Source organism: Phaenicophaeus curvirostris, chromosome 4 (genome assembly GCF_032191515.1).
Source record: "Phaenicophaeus curvirostris isolate KB17595 chromosome 4, BPBGC_Pcur_1.0, whole genome shotgun sequence".
Classification (NCBI taxonomy): domain Eukaryota; kingdom Metazoa; phylum Chordata; class Aves; order Cuculiformes; family Cuculidae; genus Phaenicophaeus; species Phaenicophaeus curvirostris.
Genome location: NC_091395.1, coordinates 74,215,565 through 74,238,471, shown reverse-complemented (window position 1 = coordinate 74,238,471; position 22,907 = coordinate 74,215,565). Strand labels below are relative to the sequence as shown.

The following is a 22,907-nucleotide window of genomic DNA, read 5'->3' as shown; positions in this document are numbered from 1 at the left end:
ATAAACTGTTATTTAAGTTGCACTTGATTGTGATTTTCACTTGAACTTATTTGAATGCACGTGTCTGTCTCCCTCGACATGCATTTCTTCTAGATGTTTTTCACTGTGACATTGAGATTTTTATGGTGCTCTGAAGTGCTTCAGAGGAAATGGAGAGTGTTTTAACACTGCTGATTTACTCTTTCAGGTCTGCAGTAATTTCCTTACTGCCTAATTATAAGGCTGGGTTTAATTTACTCTACACATAATGTTTACTGATGCACATATGGTGCCATATTTCAGGAAACCATACCCATATCAGTCAGTTTTGTGTAAAGCTGCACAATCTAACATTTTCATGAAATGGAGGAGAATTTGACCTGCAACATAATATTCACAATGAATTATTTTTGTATGGTAAAATCCAAAGACTGTAGTAGGTGTAGCTGGTTTTGCTTTATAAGTAGGGATTAGTTCTTTGGTTGGTTTTTTTTGTTTGTTTTTTGTTTTGACTGGAAGAAGTTGTGAGCACAGAGGGCTGGCCTTTCAAAGCGGCTTGTGAGGAACTATGAGGCAAAACTCAGTGACAGCTGTATTGTATTAGAGTAGATTACTGCACATAGTTTGTCTATTATTCCTCAAATAATGAGACTTCATAAAAGCTAGCATGTTTCAACAAATCTTTGTACTCACTGCAGGAACTTCAGAAGAAGCCTAGCTCTGTAATCACTGCAAAGGAACAAGCGCGAAGTTTTTAAAACTCTTTTTAATGAGCAACACTGTAAATGTGGAGAGGCTCAACAGAAATGTGTAATGTAGCTACTCAAAAGTAAAAAAGACCAAGACTAAAAAAAACCCAAGAACCTATTCCAAGAAATTTCTGTTGATGATAGTTATACATAAAGAATCTTTCAGCGTTCTGTGTCAGCCAGAGAATGACCTGTAGTCACATCAGCTAGAGAAACTTATAGAAGCTTGGATTTGTAAAGATAGCTTCAAATTTTGATGTTCATTATTAATAATCCTGTAGCATAAGGTAGGAAAGCACTATAAATGTACAGGAAAACATAGCCCTTTTCCAAAGACCTCTATAATTCTGTCCTCCTAATGGATTTACAAGCAATGGTGAAGTACATAGAATTCAATTTCCACATTGGATTAAAACATTGTGTTTGTTCCTAAATTGACATTAATTTTGTTTAGCTACACTATTTCTACAATATTCTAAAATGTCTTTGATATTACTTGTTATTAAGCAATGAGAAATATAAAAAGACTTGCTTTCGGTTTTTGCTTTGTAGAAACTACTGCAAAGGAGAATACAAAGCAAAATAAAAAAAAAAAAAAACAAGAATGAAACCAACAAAAAACCCCAACAAATCTAAACAAACCTAAGAAGAAAAGCACAGGTTTTGATGCCTCTGAAGTGAAATTAAGCAAGTGAGTGGCTTTTTTTTTAAAGCCATGGGTAATAATTGATCATATCTGATATCAATCATCTCTGTCCATGGGGCAGGAGCTGTTTGTGACTTTGAGTGACTTGAAAGGAAGATGAGCAATTCATTTTTACAAACACAAACAATTTCTAATTTTGTTTCAGCCATTGTCTGGAACTCCAACAGATACATCTGCCAAAGACGGCTGTCATCAGCTTCCACTGGGGGTGAATCCCTAGGTCTTAGAGGAGCCGATGACAGTAGTACACCAGCTTGTTCATATAGTTGTGGTAGGTGGGAATGCAAGTGTGGCATGTGTAGCACTTACTAACTTTAAAGTTAACACTTTAAAGCTTATTGGATCTAACTGCTTTTAAGTGAAGTTACTAGGCATGCTTATCATACTAAGGGTAGCTTCATTAAAGGTTTTCATAGAAAACTTCCCATTTATGTCCAAATAGCTATTTAATCTCCCCAAAATGGTTTTGTCTCCAATTCTTTTATTTTTTTAACTTACTGTTATTTATAAATAAGCATAAACATTCAAAGTGACTCTATTCAACTGAAATACCATTTCAACAGAACATGAGAAAATACATGAAGATACACAATGTGTTGCAGTTCTCAGTTTAATCCACAGACATTTAATCCATGATATTTATCCTTCCTAATTACCCTTCTCTTTGTCACACCTCTTGGTGATAGTTTTGAGAGTTTACAGTCCTCCAGTTTTCACAAGGATAATTTTCAACATCCTAGCCTTTTTCATTTCTGCTCAGGTAACCTCCTATAATCTTTCCCTTCTTCTTTGTTCCTACTTGTCATGTCCTGTTCTGCAAATTCATCCTTGCATATTCTCCTTGTCACCACTTCCAGTCATACATAATGTGAAAGTTAATCACTGTCTTTCACCTCTGGATTATTTTGACTTCACTGATGCTTTACACTGACTGTTTAATCCCAGCCGAGATCAGTGAAGATTGAGTACTTAAGTACTTGGTAACTAAGTTCTTCTGTGCTTCTGGCATATACCATTTTGAACAATCCTTTTTAGTGACCTACAACAAGGAGGAACTTTCTGTGAGTGTGTTTCTAGTCAAAATTTGTCACTTCAAGTTGCTTTACATTAGTAAATTCATCTCCAGTCTCGTCCTGATGAGGGAAGTTTCTCTTTTAGAGAGAAGAAAGTCCACAGAAAAATACATGACGTATGATCAGACTTTGTGACAGCATTTTGTCCTCAGTTTTTATTTTAGGCTAACTCTTAAATATTTTTAAGTAGTGTATTCCAGAAATCTGTAGTTCAGGTGTCCAAGTGTGATACATGACTTAAATGTTGATTTTTTTTTAACTCTTCAATCTATTAAGACATAGCTAATGGCATTAGCATCCACATTCCCCAAGCTACCATTTTTTCATCATATCTTCATGGGTTGGAGCATGCAGAATTGCCTGAGAATCTCTCTTTAACACTATACTGAAGTAGCTTCTTATAGTCACTATCTTATTCTACCGAACTCAATTTTACAATATATTGGAGGAGGCACAGTTGGTTTGGTTTTGTTTTTTTAATCTCTTTCAATTAAATTCATACTTGTTTGGGAGGTAGCTGCAAATTGTAGTTAGGTTCAGCATGTAATGCACATTACATAGAACATGGAGAATAAGGTACTCCTTGGTAAACTTTTGTTACAGATAGCTTTATACTGCTAGTCTTTATAGAGTTTAACAATCTGTTAGAGTCATTAATCTCCTGCTGTGACTTTACCTTCCAGTGTCAGGATTAGGCATTTAATTCTCTACTAGACTGTAAGTAACACTGAGACATTTGGGTTCTAAAATTGTTATACAGCCATGGAAAACATCATTTCAGTGGACAGTTTAACCTCTTTGAGCTCAATTATAGTTGTGAACCAGCAATGATAAAACAGCCCTAAATAGTGCTCAGAATGGTAGAACATGATGCTATCAAAACCAGTAACTGACTCTGTGCACCATAAACTGACTAAATTGACTGAATGGGAAAGATATAAAATCTGCCTTGTGGTACATGATTCATACTTTAAAAATATTTGCAGATCTTGATGTTTTTCTTCTATATCTTTGTGTTGGTCTAGCAAACTTATTATTCTTTTCACTATATATTAATTAATAAAGTTTTCTCCTTGACAAAATGAATTAAACAAGGCCTTTATTTAATGCACTTTCTCCTCTAATAAATGCAGTTTCATGTAGTGGAAACTACCCACATTAAATTAAAAATTCAGTGGGGAAAAAAGCTAAAGCATACTCTTATGAGTAATAGTATGTGTCATAATATTTACATCAGAATGGAGAGCAAATTAAGGCAGTGCAAAGATACTTGCTAATGTATGTACAAGAGCAAGATCCCATGCTGTATTTAAAATAATACTTGATATCGTTTTGCCACATGTTTTATGACCATTTAAATTCGAGTCACAGGGTTCTACCATTCCCTTCTGAACTGATGGTAGTTGTATGAAACTGTGAAATCCTTGGCTGCATAACCCATCATTTTGGCTGGATTTTGTAGCAGTATGCAGAGGAACATACAAGATTAGCTTTCCCGGAGTTATTTACCTTGATGAATAGCCCTAATTGGATCAAATGGACTGGTAATGCTGAGCTAATACTTTTAAATGTCTTGCCTTGTGCAATTAATATTACTTTGTCATGTATCCATTTCAGGGCTTGGATGAATGTCTTCTATTCATACTCCTGTCACATTTAACAAATGATTTTGTCAAGTCATTCTTTATAGTCCCTGGTGATGGATAGCAAAATTTGTGGTCTCCTGCATGTATAAAAACAGTTAACGATACCTTTCCATTTCAATGCAAGGTCGTCCTAAAGCTCAGATAACCAATTTCTAAAGAAATTATAATGCCTGTTTACATGAGGGGTCAGAAATATGCTACTGACATCTATCATTAACACAGCATAGGGAAACAGAATTTGTTAATTTTATATTTATCAGATCCGTGACAGTCAGAATTCAGAGGTTTTGTCAGCTGCTGCAAGTCTGAACTGCAGAAGGCAACATGCAGTTAACATTAGAAACAAGATATCCATTCTATTCATTCATGTTGATTCAGATATAACTCTGCTGTGTATTAACAGCGGTAAACCCCAAATTGCTGGTTAGCTGATGCTCTTACTGTCCTTTTTATTGATTGCTGGTATGTGGTTGCAGGCTGAAGATATTTAATACCTATGTAAAAAAAAAAAAACCCAAAACCTGTGTACTTAAACATTCTGAGATTTCCTTTTTTTTGTAGTTCCATGGGGCCTGTTGTTATAATCAGATCTATAATACCACATTAACCTTGATTATAAATTGAATTGGTTGTTCATGGAACATAACACTTGGAAACAGATACCTCCTTATGGAATAATAGAAAAATGTCAGTGTTCATCTAGCATTTAGAGTAAGGTTTTTATCAGTGCAGTGGGCAATACATTTTATTGATACTCGTATCGAACTTGAACAAGTGAAACTTTTAAGGTTTTTTTTCCCTGAGAATGAGATGGAAGCACCATGGGATTTTTAAAACCTCTTTGAAAATGCTGCCTGTTTCAGTGCAATGGACTTTGATAAGTCTAACCATAGGTAGTAAGGTGAGGCATCTAACGTGGGAGTGGAGTTTCTCAGCAAGTTTCTTCATGGGGTTCAACAAGGCCAAATGCAAGGTCCTACACCTTGTTTGGGGCAATCCCCAATTTCAATACAGGGTGGGCGGTGCTGTGATTGAGAGCAGCCCTGAGGAGAAGGACTTGGGGGTGCTGGTCGATGAGAAGCTCGACATGAGCTGGCAGTGTGCACTTACAGCGTAGAAGGCCAAACACGCCCTGGGCTGCATCGAAAGAAGCGTGGCCAGCAGGTTGAGGGAGGTGATTCTGCCCCTCTATTCCTCTCTTGTGAGACCTCATCTGGAGTCCTGTGTCCAGTTCTTGAATCCTCAATGTAAGAAGGCGATGGACCTGTTGGAACGGGTCCAGAGGAGGGCTACAAAGATGATCAGAGGGCTGGAACACCTCCTATATGAGGACAGGCTGGGAGAGCTGGGCTTGTTCAGCCTGGAGAAGGCTCCGAGGAGACCTTATAGAGACCTTCCAGTACCTGAAGGGGGCCTACAAGAAAGCTGGGGAGGGACTTTCTAAAAAGTCTTGTAGTGATAGGACCTGAGGCAATGGGTGTAAACTGGTGAAGGGCATTTTTAGACTAGACATAAGGAGGAATTTCTTCACAGAGTGGTGAGGCACTGGAGCAGGTTGCCCAGGGAAGCTGTGGCTGCCCCATCCCTGGAGGTGTTCAAGGTCAGGTTGGATGGGGGCTTGGGCAGCCTGATCCAGTGGGAGGTGTCCCTGCCCATGGCAGGGGGGTTGGAACTAGATGATCTTTAAGGTCCCTTTCAACCCAAATTATTCTGTGATTCTATGATTCTAAGTGTTGGGAGATAGACATCTGCAGAGGGTGATAAAGCAAGCCTGAGATGAATCCTCTCTGTCAGCATTTCTCCCATATCACTGGCTATAGATGAAAACCTTCATTTAACAGGGAAGGCCAGTCCTCTAGGTGAATGGGATTCTATCAGCTGCATGATGCAGAGTGGTATGCTGCTGCAGTGTTCTCTGAAACTTTACATCTTAGTGTGTTTTGAGGACGTTTGGAACGCTTTGGTATATTTGAAACAAAATTAATGTTTGTCTTTATATTGGTACGGAATCTATGAAAACTATCCGTGGATTAGGATCTCATTGTATTAGATACTGCACAAACAAACCCAAAAGATCATTTCAATATAAGAATAAAACAAAAGTCAGCAACTGGATATAAGCGGATTGATGAGAGTAAAAAAGAAAGGGAACAAGGTGACAGTAGCTACAACACAAGCTTCCTAACTGTTGGCAGGTATCTTTGGTAAATTCTTCTCTTTTTCTTCTCCCCCCACTCCTGGTTGCATATATTACTACTTTAGCTATTGTGAGTGCCTTTTGTTATTTTTGGAAGTGGTAGAGTCTGAGCAGTATTAATTTTTTAAAGGGAATTGAAAATTGCTTTTCTTAATGCATTGGCTGGTTTAATTGTAACAGAAATAAAAGAAATACTGTGTTCAAACTCTTAAATGTTATTTTGTTTTGCTTGATTTTACTCTACCACTCAGGGACTAAATGGAAATATTAAAAGTTAGCTTTCTCCTTATTCAAATAGAGCTGACAATTGCTGCTGTCAAACAGAAAATACATCTTGGATCGTGTATTTACAGTGCCTAATAACATACCAGTTTTTAATATGATTTGGTGTTTTGATGACACCCTGTCTAGCTAGAGCTTTCTTGGCTGGACTGCAAAACAGAGAAAATTACCTTTCCTGGTGTTTCATCTAACTAAAAATATATGATTTATGGAGACTAATGGCTAGCCAGACCTCCAGGATGAATAACTCCCAGCTCGTTTTTGAGTCCACATTTTTTCATTCCTAATGACCACAAAGCCAGAGAAAACATGCTTAAAATGTTTCTGATCCATATTCCTATAGAGCACTTAAGTTTCCAGGAAGAATTATTTAAGATTTCAGTCATCCTTCTGACTGTCTTTCAAATTTAGGTGAATTTTGACATTTATTATTATTTATTAGCAATGTAGAGAAGTTAGTGACATCATTCTTACAGTAATATTGTTTCAAACAGATGTTTTTATGAAATAACAGGTGTTTAATCTTCAGTAAATTGTAAAGTGTGTTTTTTTCCTTTGGAATAAGTTGCAGTTTTTTTTCTATTCTGCCTCAGAAATGCTCAGAAAGGTTTTGTGTTCATACCCGTTGGAGGTATTTGAAAGAGAATATGAAGCATAAGGCTTGTGATAAATGAAATACCCATAATTGCGTAGGATACTATTCCGTGTAGGAATTAGAGAAAGCTTAGAAATAGTCAGGCTAAAATTTTTAATGGTTGCTTGAAGTTAAGCTCTTTAATCCATATTTGGGTTTTAATTGAGCTGAACTGTTTTTTTTTAAAGTAGTGTGCAGCTTTCAGTTCTCATCAGTTTGCAGTATATTATGTGGGTAATCACCATTGTCCTATACTGATCCATTTAGTCCAGTAGAATTAGATGTATGAGTCAGCATGAATCTCAGGAGGATTTTGCAGAGCCTAAGTCCTTAAGGTTTTTATATTTCTATGCTAGCTGAAAATATATATTTTGGAGGAAAGAAAGAAAAAAGCCCCAACTCCTGTACAGTACTGTGAGATGTGACACATCTCTACTTAAATATAAGTAACCAATGAATACAGTGGGATTGTATATTGATAATTCTACTTTTATTTACTGGTCTGCTTTCTTTTGTCACAGCTAAGGAAGGCAGTAATGGATCATATATCGGATTCATTCCTGGAGACCAATGTCCCATTACTGGTTCTCATTGAGGCTGCAAAAAGCGGTAATGAGAAAGAAGTGAAGGAGTATGCTCAGGTCTTCCGTGAACACGCCAACAAGTTAGTAGAGGTAAGTGATTTTATCAACACAACTAGATTTCCATCTTGCCTCTTTTCTAGGAGAGGCAAGGAAAATGATATACCAGATGAAACGTTAGAGGGAGCATTTCTGTAATACAGGTTTCAGGTGTTCTGGTCAACTCCAGTGATTGTCCAGCAAATGTCTGGATGGGAGGCAGAAGGAAGCATGTGCTGTAATTTAATAGTTCATTAAAGTAACTAAGCATATTAAAAATGGCATTTCCAGAATTTTGTCAAAAGTCATGAGCAACAAGAAGTAAATTTCAGTTCAGCTTTACTAACAGTGTGATAGATCTTAATCTCTATTAAGTAAATAGCCAAATAAGTGCTTCACAATACTGTGTCTGGTACTACCCAAAGGCTGCTCCATACTTAGAAGCTTATCAGCTGGAAATAATGTAGGGAAAAGACATATAGAGAAGGCATAGCCTCAAGATCATGGTTAATCTTTAAAAGGTCTGTATTACAAGTATGCGTCTTCTCTTTCTAAAGAAAGCTGCTGTATAAAGTCAAGTGATAATTTCAGGTCTTTGTGGATGATATGAAATAGCTCTACTATACCATTAGGAGTACAAAGCATAATGATTGAAACTTGAATAATCACTGAATGCACTTTTAATACAGTAATCATATTGTTCATCTCATTTTGCCCTTTAACAGATCAAGAACTATGAAAAACACACTTGTATTTTTTGAAGTCAAATATAACTCAGTTATTTGCTTCGTATTATTATGTGGCATTATTGACTTCTCTGTGCTAGCATTATTTTGAAGAATATGTAGACCTATTGCAACGTACTTTCTCTGTAGCCATGTTATGTGTTCTTTAGCAGAGGAAAGTGCTGTTAGGGAATTACTGATTTGATAAGTATTGAACTATACTTTTGAATGGCTTCTGTTCTTAAAACAGGCACTATCATAATTCATTAGTACCTGAGCTGTAGCAAGGAGTTAGAATTTCTTGGTTAGTATTGACTACAGCAACATAGTTCCCTGACAAATGTGTATGTGCATGGGGGTCGGGGGGAGGTGGTGTTTTTAGTGGGTGTAAGACGTTGTTCTAGAGCATCTCATTCTTCCCATGTACAAAATGGAACCAAGATATGTTATTCAGGGTCTGGGAGGCAGATGTTTGCTGTAGTGCTTAACTTGTAGGCACCTAAAGGTAGGTCCCAGAGTTTGAAAGCTCTGGACGGGTTCTGTACAAGGCTGAACACAGTAAGGTTTATTATTACTACCTGCAAGAGGAACACAGGACTGCCTGCAGCTTTCAGTCCTGACTTCTCTGATTTATGTAAAGATTTGTTACTGTCCTCAGGTAACTGGAGCTGTGGCAATGAAGAAACAAATTACAATAGGTATATAAAGAGAGGAAAAAAACCCAAATAAACAGAAAAGCCCTTCACATAGTTATGTTGTAGTGGCAGTCAAGAGTTGTAGCCTTATACATAATATAGAATGAACATATGTAGTTTGTATTATAGCAGTCCTCTCCTCCACAGATTTGCAACAAAGTGTTGCAATTATGGATCTAATGGCATTATTAAAAAGTTTAAAAGAGCTAAGTAGATCTTTCAAAAAAGTTAATAAGAGAGGATGACATAAAAGGAGGAAAAATGCCTATTAACGCCTATAGTTAAAAAAATCCCAACACCTGCCCCTCCCCCCGAACCCAATCTATCCCACCCCACCACCTTAAACTGGAAGAAAAATGACAACACAGTAATTATAACTATCAACCTTTGGTGTTACAAGTCTAACATTATGTTAGAGTTGCATTTGAGACCAAACTAGAGCTTGGTTACTGATTTTGAACATCATGTGGTCATGTTTCGGTACACCAATAAAACAATGATGATAGCAACAATAGATGTCTTGGCCCTAATGCTTGATATTTTTTTTAATTCAATATAGATTGTTCTAGACTATTAGAAGCAGGTTCTTAGTTGATTCTTCGATGTCTCTGATGTCTGGTACTAGCCTGTGAGTCCATCCATACTCTTTTCTAGGGATGGGTTCATTTAGATAGGTGTTAGCGAGGGGTGATGGTTCTAAGCTGAAAGAGGGTACATTTAGATTAGATATTAGGAAGAAGTTTTTTTCTTGTGACAGTGGTGAGGCACTGGAACAGGTTGCCCAGAGAAGTCATGGATGCCCCATCCCTGGAGGTGCCCAAGGCCAAGCTGGATGAGACTCTGAGCAACCTGACCCAGTGGAAGGTGTCCCTGCCCCATGGCAGGGGGATTGGACCGAGATGATCTTTAAGGTTCCTTCCAACCCAAAGCATTCTGTGATTCTATGATTCTTTCTGTGTTGAGTAATAAAGTAACTTGAAGACATTATTCTCTACTGCAAGTGGAATTTTGAAATCTAAGTTTCAGGTTCACCAGCCTGCACAAGAAAATAAATATTTGGAATAGACTTGCATCCCTCATACACTAGATTTTGTGCTTAAAATAGCTTCATCATTTTTACTTAACGATGCACAATGGTATCTTAGCAGATGGGCTTCTATGGTTTTGTGGGTCAAGTATTTTGCAAATAGTAAATTGTGGTTTCGAGATGAGACATAATCAAGTGACTATGGAATGTAAGATCCTTTCCCAGGCACAGGGCCAGAATTACTTGCTAATATATGCAAACACAGTTCCACTGAAGTATATGGAGTTGCACTTGCTTATGTTAGAGGTATTTGGCACTGCAAATCCAATACTGTGAAAACTCTGCAATATTAATCATTCTTTTTAAAATCGAAATCTGAGTTTCTTGGACGACTTACCAAGCTCAATAGAAAGTCCATCAAAAGGTCAGGAAAAATAACCTGTGTTTTAATACTTCTTTATGTAAAAGCTGCATTTTAGCATTCTGAGAAAAAAAATGTATTTCTTGATATTTGATGAATACAAATGGCAAAATTTTCTTTGAATGGCCAATACATTTTCAAAAATGCTGTAAGAATAAGGCTTATGGAAGTTAACTTTCTGTTATAGTCCATATTGCAGAATACTTAAATCTTCTCTTAAGAGCTGTTTTCATTATTTATGTATTTTTCCTTCCCTGCCTCTTATAACATTTTGCCTTTTCCTTTTCACTTGACTTGCTATGATATACCTCATATGAGAATAATAATTGCAAAGATGAAGTCTCATTTTTCTAGGCATTTGCTGACAATCAGTTTTCTCTATGGGTTATGTTGGAAACCCAGAGTAAGGTGTCATCCCATGAAACCTGAGACACTTTATCTGTAATACCTGTGTTCAGAAGCCTTGTTGTCTCAGGCTTCCTCCAGAGTCCAAGAAGGCAGAACATCTCAAGGGTGAGAACCTGCTTAATGATTATATAAATCATCAAAAATGACTCAAAATGTCATACAGCTACCTGGGGTAAAAAATAATAATAAAATAAAACAGAATTTAGATGGTACCATTCCAGACTTGGATGTCTAACTCCTTGTCTTCAAATCATATTTCAGCAGTCATCTCTCAACTTTTATGCCTCCTGAAACCGAATTTAGAGAAGTGACGGTGTTGTTTCAGGTCATGATTTTACCTCATGCGTCACTTTATTGTTTATAAGAAAATTATCTCTAAGGACTGAAAGTCCGTAAATGCCTGAGTTGTATTGCCAGCTTCACGTGTGACCTTGGGAAGTCATTTAACTTCTGTATGCAGGCACCTTCACTCTCAGCTTAAGGTTACTGACACGTAATTCCAGTGCCTACCACACAAAGGCACTTGACTGATAAATCAGCTCAGATTTATTCAATGCATCTACCAAAGCACTGTATGGCAGCTAATTAAATATTTTTTATTATTCTATTTAGTGAAGCTTTCTTGATTTAACTATTACTCCTTTAGACTGTTTCTTTCTTTCAAAATTAAATTGTTAAGACCAACCATTTTTCCTGGGAGATGAAATACGGCACCTAGTAAACTCTTCAGAGCCACGACAGTGAACTGGTTAGTTTATTTCAATAGGAAACAGCAACATGTTTGACGTTTAATTAAGAGCTGTGAAAATTCAGATTACAGGGCCTTGTCGTTAAAGAGGTGGATTGGATCAGACTTTCCAATCTCAGACTTTGGAGAAAAGTCCAAGAGAGTTCAACTGATGATTTAAGTTTTGAGGAGTTTCAAAATACTTCACTGTTTAGTGATCAGTGTTCAATCCAGTTACTTTACTTTTACTTGAAACTTCTAACAGAGTTAGAATGAAGGGGATTTTTGTTCTTCAGCATGAACTGATGCAGCACCAAATTTGAAGCAGCTAAAAATAATCTTTTGAAGAGGCAATGCCTTACCAATTTTGCATGAATTAATTTTTATTAATAATTTTGTGGTACCTACATGTAGCTATCAGTTTTATCTCATACAAACCTAAAGACACACAAAATAATCAAAGCTATCTTCCAAGAACACCTGGCTAGTGGAAGAACTGTGTTAGGCTATGGTTTATGGTGATTAAAATTTGATATAGCACAAGCAAATCAATAGTACCACAAGGTTGGATAGTAATTTGTAGCAGATGAAACCTAATAGCAGCATTTCTATTTCTGTTTTATAGTCTCTTTGTCCATTAGGCTTTCAAGAGTCTTTATTAACTTTCTCCTGGCCATGTAATTGCCACTTTGAAGAGGATACTGGGGTTACCTTTGGAAGTTTAGGCTTCTGGGATTTTTTTTTTTTCTTTTACAAAGTCAAGGGGAAAATGAAAGTGCTTGAACTTCTATCTAAGACTTGATGCGGGCTAACATTCATTTTCCAAGAACTGTATTATTTGTAGTTTCCTAATTCAGATTGAATGTATGTTTTCCCATAATAAATGTGGAAAGAGGCTTGCACACTGAAGACAGGAGGGAAAGAAATACTCCTACCGTGCAAAGAAAACAAACCAAGCAATTTAACCTGCTTACTTGATTTTGTAATGAGAGGAGAGGAAAAAATGTGAAAGCAAATTTTACAGTAGTGGTCGACAGTGAATTTAATCTAGATTTACGTGAGCGATAAAAAGAACTAATATCCAAGCCACCATTTTTTTCATTCCAGAAATATCTCTCAGAAAAGCATCCAGAGTGTTCAGTCCCTAAGAAACATAAAGCTAGGTTTTCTTTTAGGGAGTGAAGATCTGTGTAAATCTGCAACATTCTTGAGATCAGTGGAGGTCTGACAGTTTACAGTGTGCCACTCTAGCTCACTTTCAGGAGGTACTAGTGTTCTTCGTAAGGAATATGTAACGATGTTTTGTTTATGTTTTTGTAAATACTGCAGAATTCATGAACTGAGCTGGATTTTCATTTAAGAAAGGAGAAGCTCAGAGTAGCAAGAGTAAGAGGAAAAAAAATGGCTCGTTTATCTCTGCAACTGTAGCTCAAGAAACAGTGTTCCTACTGATATATTTCAGAAATACTGTCTGTACTTGAAAAGCTTCCTTCTTTTTTATTCAAGTGCGCATTCCTGCACTATCAGAGCATACAACTAGCTGTTTGCTTCTGGTAATGAACAAAAAATGTCAATATTCTTTCATAGCTTCTGTATCCAATTTCTGTTGTGAAAAAAGGCATACGTCTGTGAGTTTCCTCTTCCAGACTGATCAGCTTTTATTCCTGTATTTTTCTTTTAGTTGACATTAAGCTAGATAAAAAATAGTATTTAGAAGATAGTAATCCTTGGTGCTAATCAAGTAGTGTTAAGAAGGTCATAGATTAGTTTAATTCAAGCCCTTCAAGTTGGGAGATTTTATTTGAAATTAAAGCTGTGGGCTACCTCTGCGTCTTAATGTTTCATCTGCTCATTTTAGCTTTAATTTCCATCTCAGGCCTTTCTTCCCTGCGTGGGCAACAGATGTTCTTAATTCCTAGTAAACATGAAGAGTATATTGACGACAGCTAAAACCATGAGTCCAATTATCTGCAATGAAAACATGAAAAGCTGCAACTCTACTTTTATTTCTTCTGAGTTCCTGCTGCAGCCAGATCTAGTTAGTCCATCTCTTCACCTTGGAGGTGTATATGCCTTTGAGGCAAAGTAAACTCAAAGTCTTTCAAGATGAAACTTTCTGGTAATGCATTGTCATTGGTGAACTCTTTACTCTGGCTTTTTTTACTTATATTAGCCACTGGGTGTTTGTAGTCCGCTGGGGTGTATGCCAGCTTCATCTTCTGGTTTCTAGATTAACACTGAAATGAAATAAAATTGCCTTATAGAAAAGATCAGGCACAGAAATAACTGCATCTTTGTGCATTTTTGAGCTTCGTGTATACATGTCCCTGAAAAAGATAGGTTATTAAAGAAGTTAAATAATCAATATTTATATTTTCAAGATTGCTTTCATCCAAAAGCCATCTCTGCCTTCAGGCAATATGGGTCCATCTCTGAGGCTTACAAAGTCTGCAGTAGGAGGAAGCAGTGGCAGAAACTGCCTGTGATCTGTGGGCTGCATTGTTAGCACAGAAACATGGATGAAATTAAATAATTTGGCAAAGGAGAACTTGGCTACAGTAGATGCTGAAGGTCTTGGATGCCGATCCCTCAACATCTTCCTGTTGATGTCTGAAAGAGGAGAAGCTCCTTTGCTTTGGCAATGTAGTTCCAAAATTTCTTCCCCAGTGGTGCAATAAGAACACCAGAATCTGGGACTATAAGCATTGTCTTGACTAATCGTTTTCCATTCATTTATTCTCTTCCTTCGTTCATAGATTGCTAAGGTTCTACATCTCATAGCAACACGGGAAGAACTGAAGCATAAATTTATTTGTTCACATGTATTTCTGTACTGTACATAATAAGCAAATACTACCTGTAAGTAATAATGGTTCTTTTTTTTTTCTTCTCAAAAGGAGAGTACAATATTAAGAAATAATAATAATAAAAAAAATAATGTCAGTAGTAAATTGTTGCAGAATCTCTGTCTCAGCTTGGATACATCTCCAGCCTTGGGACTGAAGGCATAAAGCCAGTGCTGTGCTAGTTCTCTTTTCTGATTTCCTGTATCCTATAGGTATCATTTATTAAGAAGTAATTGCATTATGTGTTTTCACACATTGAGAAAAAAAGAAACCTGCTGGGTGGTTTTCTGTAAATGAAAATGCACATTGGCCTTTTCTTCACTTTTTTTTTGTTGCTGTAATACTTCAACATACCTTTTCTTTGTATACTCTATTAGATATTTTCATGAGAGATATCTGGTTTTCTCCTTGCAGAAAAAAATTATTCTCAATGATTTCATTGTATTTTCCAGTTAGCAGATGATTTTTTTTAAAAGATAATTAACTTCTAAGCATGCTTATTTATGGCCTCTGTAAAAGAGATGAAATCCAATAACTCCTTTTTTAATCACTGAGTAATTTTTTAAAAATATTTTCCTAGAGAATAACACCTGCTTAGCTGGGGACTTAATTCTCTAGTCTGATCATGCTAGCTATGTGATTCATGTGGTACGTTTTCCCAAAATAAAATGACTCCTACAAACTCTAGTATCCATTTATGTCTACTAACTCACACAATCCAATCACATAGCAATCTACGTGATTTAAAACCTGTTAATAATACAATCAAGACCTCTTAGTACCATTTTAATTACTTGATTACATAAATTATGGATTTTGGTCCTCCTAACCACTTGTTTGAATTTGTAATCTCAGTACACTGAGATGTAGGCTGAAAATCATCTCCTAACTTGTCTATACAATGGATTGCTTTGAAGGGAGTGAGTATGTGAACCTCCTAGTCATAGGATCCCTCTGAAAGCTAGAAGTCCTTTTATACTGAATTTAAACACTTCTGATAGACATGATTTTTTTCACAGACATGTCATCTCTTCCATCAGGGAAGAAATGAAGGTAAGTGGGAGCTCCTGAGATGGATACAAGCCTTCATTAATTGTTCTCTCATAAATGAGGGAAGGAAAACTGGTTGTTATCAGAGGCATTTTTCTCAAATTGTCAGGATGAATCCTTGGCATTTATGTGATGACATGGTGTAAAGTTCCCAGCTCACTCTGTTTAGCAGCTAGAAATCAATACTGGCAGGTGTGTAATTTACATACCTGCAGTTTCTTTTAGGCTTAGGTGTTTTTTTTAATATCTCTTCTCACTAGGCAGCAAATAAGAAAACAAATGGAATTTACTACTAGCCTTTTGCACTGATCGAGCTTCTATTTTTCGTCAACATGGCAGAGGTAACCCATATTGAGATAACCTGTTCATTAAAGTATTGCATAGTCTAGTTTGTGAGCCCATTAACGTTACAGTCTAATATTTATATAGCAAGTTTAGACTGCTTGCTAGAGCAAGAATCCTTATCTTTATATCCATCGTCACCTATTGCTACAGCCCTTTAAAAACACCTGGAAACTGTAGACAGATGAACTCTTCTTCTTTGGTTTTAGGACAACACAAAAGCTTCATGTTTCTTGGGATTCTAGCCTTAAGTAAGCGAGAGCACATTATTGTTGTACCTCAAAATATAGTAGCAATTCTGGACAGTACTCATGAAATAGATTCTAAGACTGGCCTGGAATTTTACCATGCAAGTAGTTACAAGGAAAGCTCTAGCTCCAGAAAAGAGTGATCTCTTCCCCCTGGAAAATGAATTGCAGTTTGAAGTGGAAAGTTCATGAAGTGGTATTAACCTTTGAGAGAAGTTAATAAAAGAAGATGATAACTGACTGTCCTTCTGTTAGTTGTATGATGAACATTGCTTTATTCATTTGTCAGGAGGGCATCACTTATGAAACTATATTTACTCTCCCATTGTTCTTTCTAGCAACCTGAAGAAGGATTTGTTAGAGCGGGTAGGACAGTGTGTAATAACCTACACAGCTGGAGCAAAAAAGGCCAAAGATTAATCTGAGCAAACATATCTCTTTGGATTAACATGGATAGGATGTATCAAGTGGAAATACATCTAGTGCCACAGCTGACTCCTATGGTCTTTCAGCCCATTCCAGCTGTAAGGGCCCTGGACAAGTTTTCAAGCCAGAGCAAGACTCTTTTGCTAATGTTGACATCAAGACTTTTCTTTTTTAATATTCAAAATGGCTTCTATCCATTAACTTATTCTCTTCATTTCCTTTGACTGTCCTCAACGTGTTGTGTAATGCAGACATCTTTCCTACTTCCAGTTGCCAGCAATCTGAAGGGTGTACGTACTTTTAAAAACAGGGAGAACGAGATACTTGACATGCTAGCTATTCAAAGGTGATATTTTCTAGGCAGTCCCACCTAGCTACTCACATTATTTATTTTTACTTTCAGATGGTATTTTATAAAGTGTTTTATTTGTGTCTCTGGTAACAAGTCCTAACCATAATTGATTTTTTGCCTAATGTGCCTTTAAAAAGGGTACTTCAACCTATATTCTAGAAGCTGTATGTTTGGATTAATAATTGTTCCTCAAGACAGGTTAACATTTTGCTACTATTTAAAATATTTAGCATCTTGTCCCTTATTTTTGATGTATTGGCATGGTTATATCTCAATCAGTGAGTATTAGGAACTGTGCTTTTACATATGCATCTTAGGTTTCACTGTAAGAAAGAAGAGCTTAATCAAATAACCTGTTTTAGAGCATGAAATTTAAGAGAAGTAAGGGCAGTTTTGGGGAGTAAATGAAAGGATGAAATACAAGAAGCTATGCTGGTATTCCAACCTCACAACAAAGCAGGAAATAAAACAAACAACTTATAGAATCATAGAATCATAGAATAATCAGGTTGGAAGAGACCCACTGGATCATCGAGTCCAACCATTCCTATCAAACACTAAACCATGTCCCTTAGCACCTCGTCCACCTGTGCCCTAAACACCTCCAGGGAAGGTGAATCAACCGCCTCCCTGGGCAGCCTCTGCCAGTGCCCAATGACCCTTTCTGTGTTATGTTACTATGGAGAAAGAGAATTTGTCATCCATGGTCGAGCAATTTCCAGCATGTAGGACAGAGATAGAGGGGCTAGAACTATTTAAGAAGCCAAAAAGTTCAGGAGTAAGGAGTAAGTACTTCTGAGGAATCTGAAAAGAGCGTTTACAAGAGAATAGTGAATCAGAAATAAAGGAGAGAGTTCAAACATGCTCAAAAACTCAGCAGATTTTGTCCAAGGAGAAGACATGTCAAAGACTTGAGGACAGAATGCTAAGTTTAATGATAGAGTTTTGAACAAATGTAAAAGAGAAATTATAATTAAGAAATTCCATGATTTTGAACAAAAGAGGTAGCAGCCTTGGTTTATTTAAAAAAGATTGCAATTGAGATATATGTGGCCAAGTTCAAATATAGACCCTTGAGTAATAAAGGTTATTAATCCAGAACAAAACATGGAAATACAGAAATGCATCATCTCCAAATGCTGTTATCATGGGTACACGAGAGTTGTACAGGAGTGTCTATGTTACTTTAGCCTGTGCAGCATGTGGGTCATAGCAGATCTCATCCTGAGTTTTGCCCCTGTATCCCATTAGCCAGATTCTAACATGCGTGGTGGTTATGATGATGCATCCATCGCAGGTCTATCCTACTGCTTCTACTACAGTGTCCGGACTGTAGCTGTGTAGCTGATAGTGCATTAATAATCCTTATTGCTTAAATGTTCCTGGTTAGGGATGCTGTGTGTATTTTCCTGTGGCAAAAGGGTACACTGGGAACCTTGCAGCAGACTGTGTTTAGTGGCACCTACATCAATTTGCATTACCCTGGTGTATTTATTATTCAGGAAGACCAAAACTCCTCCATCCCAAGTTTTGATTAGAAACTTTTCCCTGATACCAAATCTATAATCAATTAAGCCAGGTAACTTCAACAGTGAATTGCCCTCAGTGCTACAGTTTATTGCCCTATCTGTAATCTAAAGATGGGTATTTCATATCTTTTTAGACTGTACAGTTTGTTCTGCATCTTATCTGCACCTTCATTAAGAAGAATCATAGAATCATAAAATCACCAGGTTGGAAGAGACCCACTGGATCATTGAGTCCAACCATTCCCACCAGTCTCTAAACCATGCCCCTCAGTACCTCATCCACCCACACCTTAAACACCTCCAGGGAAGGCGAGTCAACCACCTCCCTGGGCAGACCGTTCCATTGCCTAATGACCCTTTCAGTGAAGATTTGTTCAGTGAAGAATCTTATAATAAATTTATTTTCCACTGGATACTTTGATCCAACAACTGCAAAACTTTAGGCTGTTAAATGAGGTCCTTGGGTCTCTCCCTTCAAGCCATTTATTCCTTCAAAAGTTTAAGTACCTGTGTAACTCATCTCTATACCACCTATTTTTCCAGCAGTTTCACTAGCATGTCTATGTACAAACATAAAATGTCCTACTCTTTCTTAGCATTTACTAGATGGAAGTTCTGCCTGTAGGCATAGTGGTTTGTGGCATTAGTTGAATGAAAAACATCTTGTCACATCAGTTATGTTTTCTGTCTTTTCCTGGAATTTCAGGTGTTTTCAGCAATGAAATGCACCTTTTGCCATTTTGGATAAGTTAAATGACTGTTGTTATTCTGTTTTCAGACCTATAGTCTGAGCATTGGATGGTCTGCACAGCTTTAAAATATTTTTTCTGTCAAAACAGATCCTCCAGCAGAGTCAGATAAGCCATGGCTTTGTTTCCCCCAGGATAGCTGTTATTTGGAGAAAATTTACATCTCTTGCTGGAAGCTCTTACGACAGAATTGCATGAGGGAAATGGTAACAAGAATCAAGGTGATGCTGTGAATGGACACAGAGCAGGCTGTCAGAAATAAGAGTCTGGGAGGGCTGCTGGGGAAAGAGCAGGTTTTAGGGTGAATTTTCAGTGAAGTTATTTATATACTCTTGTAATGCTGCTGCTGAATGCCAAGTACATATGAGACTAGATCCATTTTAATTTTTTTTTTTTTTTTATTGACAAACCATGGATTCAGCATTTCACATTGATATGGATATCTATGGATGTATAAATATCCTCAGTCGTAATTCTCCTTGGCAAAACTTGAGCTTTGTCTCTTTGAAGGAGAAGAGACATTGTAAAACCTATAGTGTTGCAACCCTGATATACCTCATTAGCTAAATACCATAGTTAGCTCAGAAAATATCTAGGTATCACTGAGTAGAATACTATAAACCTGATAACAAGTTTCCTCAATGTTTGAAAATGTACTTTATGCCTTAATGTGGAGATAAATTTCCAAAGAAAAAAAAACAACCACCTCACTAATCTGTTAGAATAACATTAGCAAATGTATGGATCATGTTTCAGTAGAAAATTCTTTATGAAGTATTGATGATGATAAAGGAAGACTGATTCCACGGCTTAGCTTGAAAAGTTGTTGGTTTTATTGATTTATTTCCAAGCCTGCATTTCTGAAAATCAAATAAATTAATTAAATGGATTTTCTTCAGTTTCAGAGAGTTTTTCCTATGGCCTCAGAGCAAGCATGAGGAACTTCAGTCTGAGAAAACTTCTTAAGAAACTTATAAGTAGCTGGGAAAAGGATTTTAGCATGAAAGTGTAATCTCAACAGTAAAGTTTAGTTTCACAGAACACAGGTTATAAAACTTGTGATTTGGTGATCCTGAAGTACTTCCAGGACTTCAAAAGTTCAGGAAAAGAGCCTCTGTAAGCTTTAATCCCTCTGCTCTTGAAAAGCACAAGATAGAGAAGTGAGGAACAGACAAAATTTTATCAGTGCCCACACTTGTCGTCAAAAGGATTGTGGGGTGGAGGCCAGTGAAATCACCCCAATGTCTGGGTCATTATACCTAGGTATGAAGAAAATCAAGCCATTGCTTTATATTGAGAACCTTTTATCACTACGGGTCCCCTTGCATAATTCCATAGTCATACCCTTTGAAGTACCAGTTAAATGGCTCAAGTTTCCTTTTACTTCTAACGAAGTAAGTGTGATTCTTTTCCATAGATATGAAGAGTGAGAAGAGTGAGTAGCAGATTGGCTGTCACCTTTTCAACACATAACACATATTGTTCTATAATTTAAAGGGACTTGTAAATTTTACCGTGCCCAAAGAAACAGTTAAGAGCTGTTAGAATATCTTAAACCGCTGTTTGTGACATGACTGAAAAGTCCCATGGATGTGTTTCTGTTGCAGAAAATAGTATTGCCATAATGTCAGAAGGAAGATGAAGGCACTCAGCAACATATATTAACAAAAGATCAAGGAAATTAGCATACATTTTTTAGATAGGTAAGGGAAAAATGAGAGAGAAAGAATAATGATACCTTATTTGACTCAGAGTGTGACTTTCTCAGCAGGATCATTATCCTTACTGGGATACCAGTATAGCTGACTAGAGTTTTTGTATGAGAGGAAAATAATTGACATTTTGTGTTATTTCTCTCAGATAATATCAAAGGACTACCATTTTAACAAAAGAATGTTTAGTAATGTTGTTCGTTTAAATTATAAAAATTGAAGTGAAAACCAGAAACAGTAGCAGTTGTTCCTACTGACCTCTATGCTTACAATATTGTATAATATTAAACCTCCAATCATACACGGTATTGGAATAATCACTGAGTTACCTTGACATCCACTAGTTTAAAGAAAGTCAAACACTCAAAATAACAGAAGTAGGAAGCTGTAACATTTCAGATTCACACTCTGTATAAGGGAAAGCAAGAGGAGATTGAATTCTGTGCGTCATGTTGCACACTAATATCTCAGTATTACGTGATCTTTGCTTGTTTCTTTGAATACTGGTAAATCTATACAGCATGAATAGATCACTGGCAAACTTATACAAAAGATTGTACATTAGTGCAAAATATTGATTATACTAATTTGTGACACATGATTTTGAAAAGCCTAGTAGATAACAGCATTAAGGCCATAAATCATTAGTTTAATCTGATTATTTTCGACATTCTTTTATTTACTGTCTGCTCAATTAAAAACTGATCCTAATGAATCTTTCAAATGTACTATAATATTCCAGGATTCATTATTTCTATCACCCCCTTCCTTCCCTGCCCCAGGTAAAAATCTATCTTTTTTTCTCCTCTCAATCCCTTTTTGGATTGGAGAGGAACTTCTGAGTCACATCATATATTTTCATTTCTGAAAGTCGCTGATAGCAGTTTTCCCAGCTGAAATGATGTACAGAGAATGAGGTGGCAGAAAGCCAGAAAGCAGTAGGATCTCTGAAGTGAAATGTGCAAATACAGTTTTACCTGAAGTCTTACCTTACCTCTTTCTGTCTTTTCCATTTTCTACAGAAGTTACCTTCTTTCATATCCATGTTATGGCCAAAAATCATCTTTTACTTTATTTTTTTTAAGAAAACCTCAGAATTCTGCTAAGAAACTTGCATCTCTCTCCCCATTTTTTCATTTGCTGATTTGCAAATGAATGAGGTGTTACCTAAATGTACCAAAATTTTGTACTAATTATTAAAATAATTCCTCATTTTAATGCACAACAGTTATAAATATTTCTTCACCAATATTTTTTCTGAATATGATCCCATTCCTGGTCTTTTCCTAACTTATTTACCTTCATAAAGACTTTCCTATATTGGAGAAGAATTATTTCCCACATCTCCAGAGCAGGAGAACAACAACTTTTATTCCTTTTCTTTTTGTAATGTTTAGCACAAAAACATTTGGCATTTTGCAAGCTGTAAGTCACTGGTGTAAACTGTGTTCTGCCAGCTTCACAGGTGCAATGTCAGTCTCCATCAACGAGATGTAAATCCAAGGATTCTAACTTGGCTGAACAAAGAACTGTGACAGTTCAGGTTATCTTAGGACTTGGGTGATGCTTCTTGCCTCAGACACTTTATACTGCTCAAGAGCACCAAAAGTCTGTCTTACATTAGATTTTTTGCTGTCATTGAACTCAATATGCTTTTAAATTTAATCATTAATATTATCTACACTTTGTAGGTAACCTCCTAGAAGGTGAATTGATTTACCCACAGTGTATTAGTGGACCTGTGGCGGATCTAGAATAAGAATC

The 22,907-nt window shown here is 36.6% G+C and overlaps 1 protein-coding gene across 2 annotated transcripts in view; it reads left to right on the top strand.

The window, feature by feature from the left end:
• Nucleotides 1-22,907, top strand: part of CTNNA2 (catenin alpha 2) — a 504,365-nt gene that overhangs the window by 392,066 nt on the left and 89,392 nt on the right. For both annotated transcript variants that reach the window (XM_069856551.1, XM_069856550.1), the window contains exon 9: nucleotides 7,788-7,940. In XM_069856551.1, coding sequence (XP_069712652.1) covers nucleotides 7,788-7,940 — 153 coding nt within the window. The remainder of the gene's footprint in view (nucleotides 1-7,787; nucleotides 7,941-22,907) is intronic.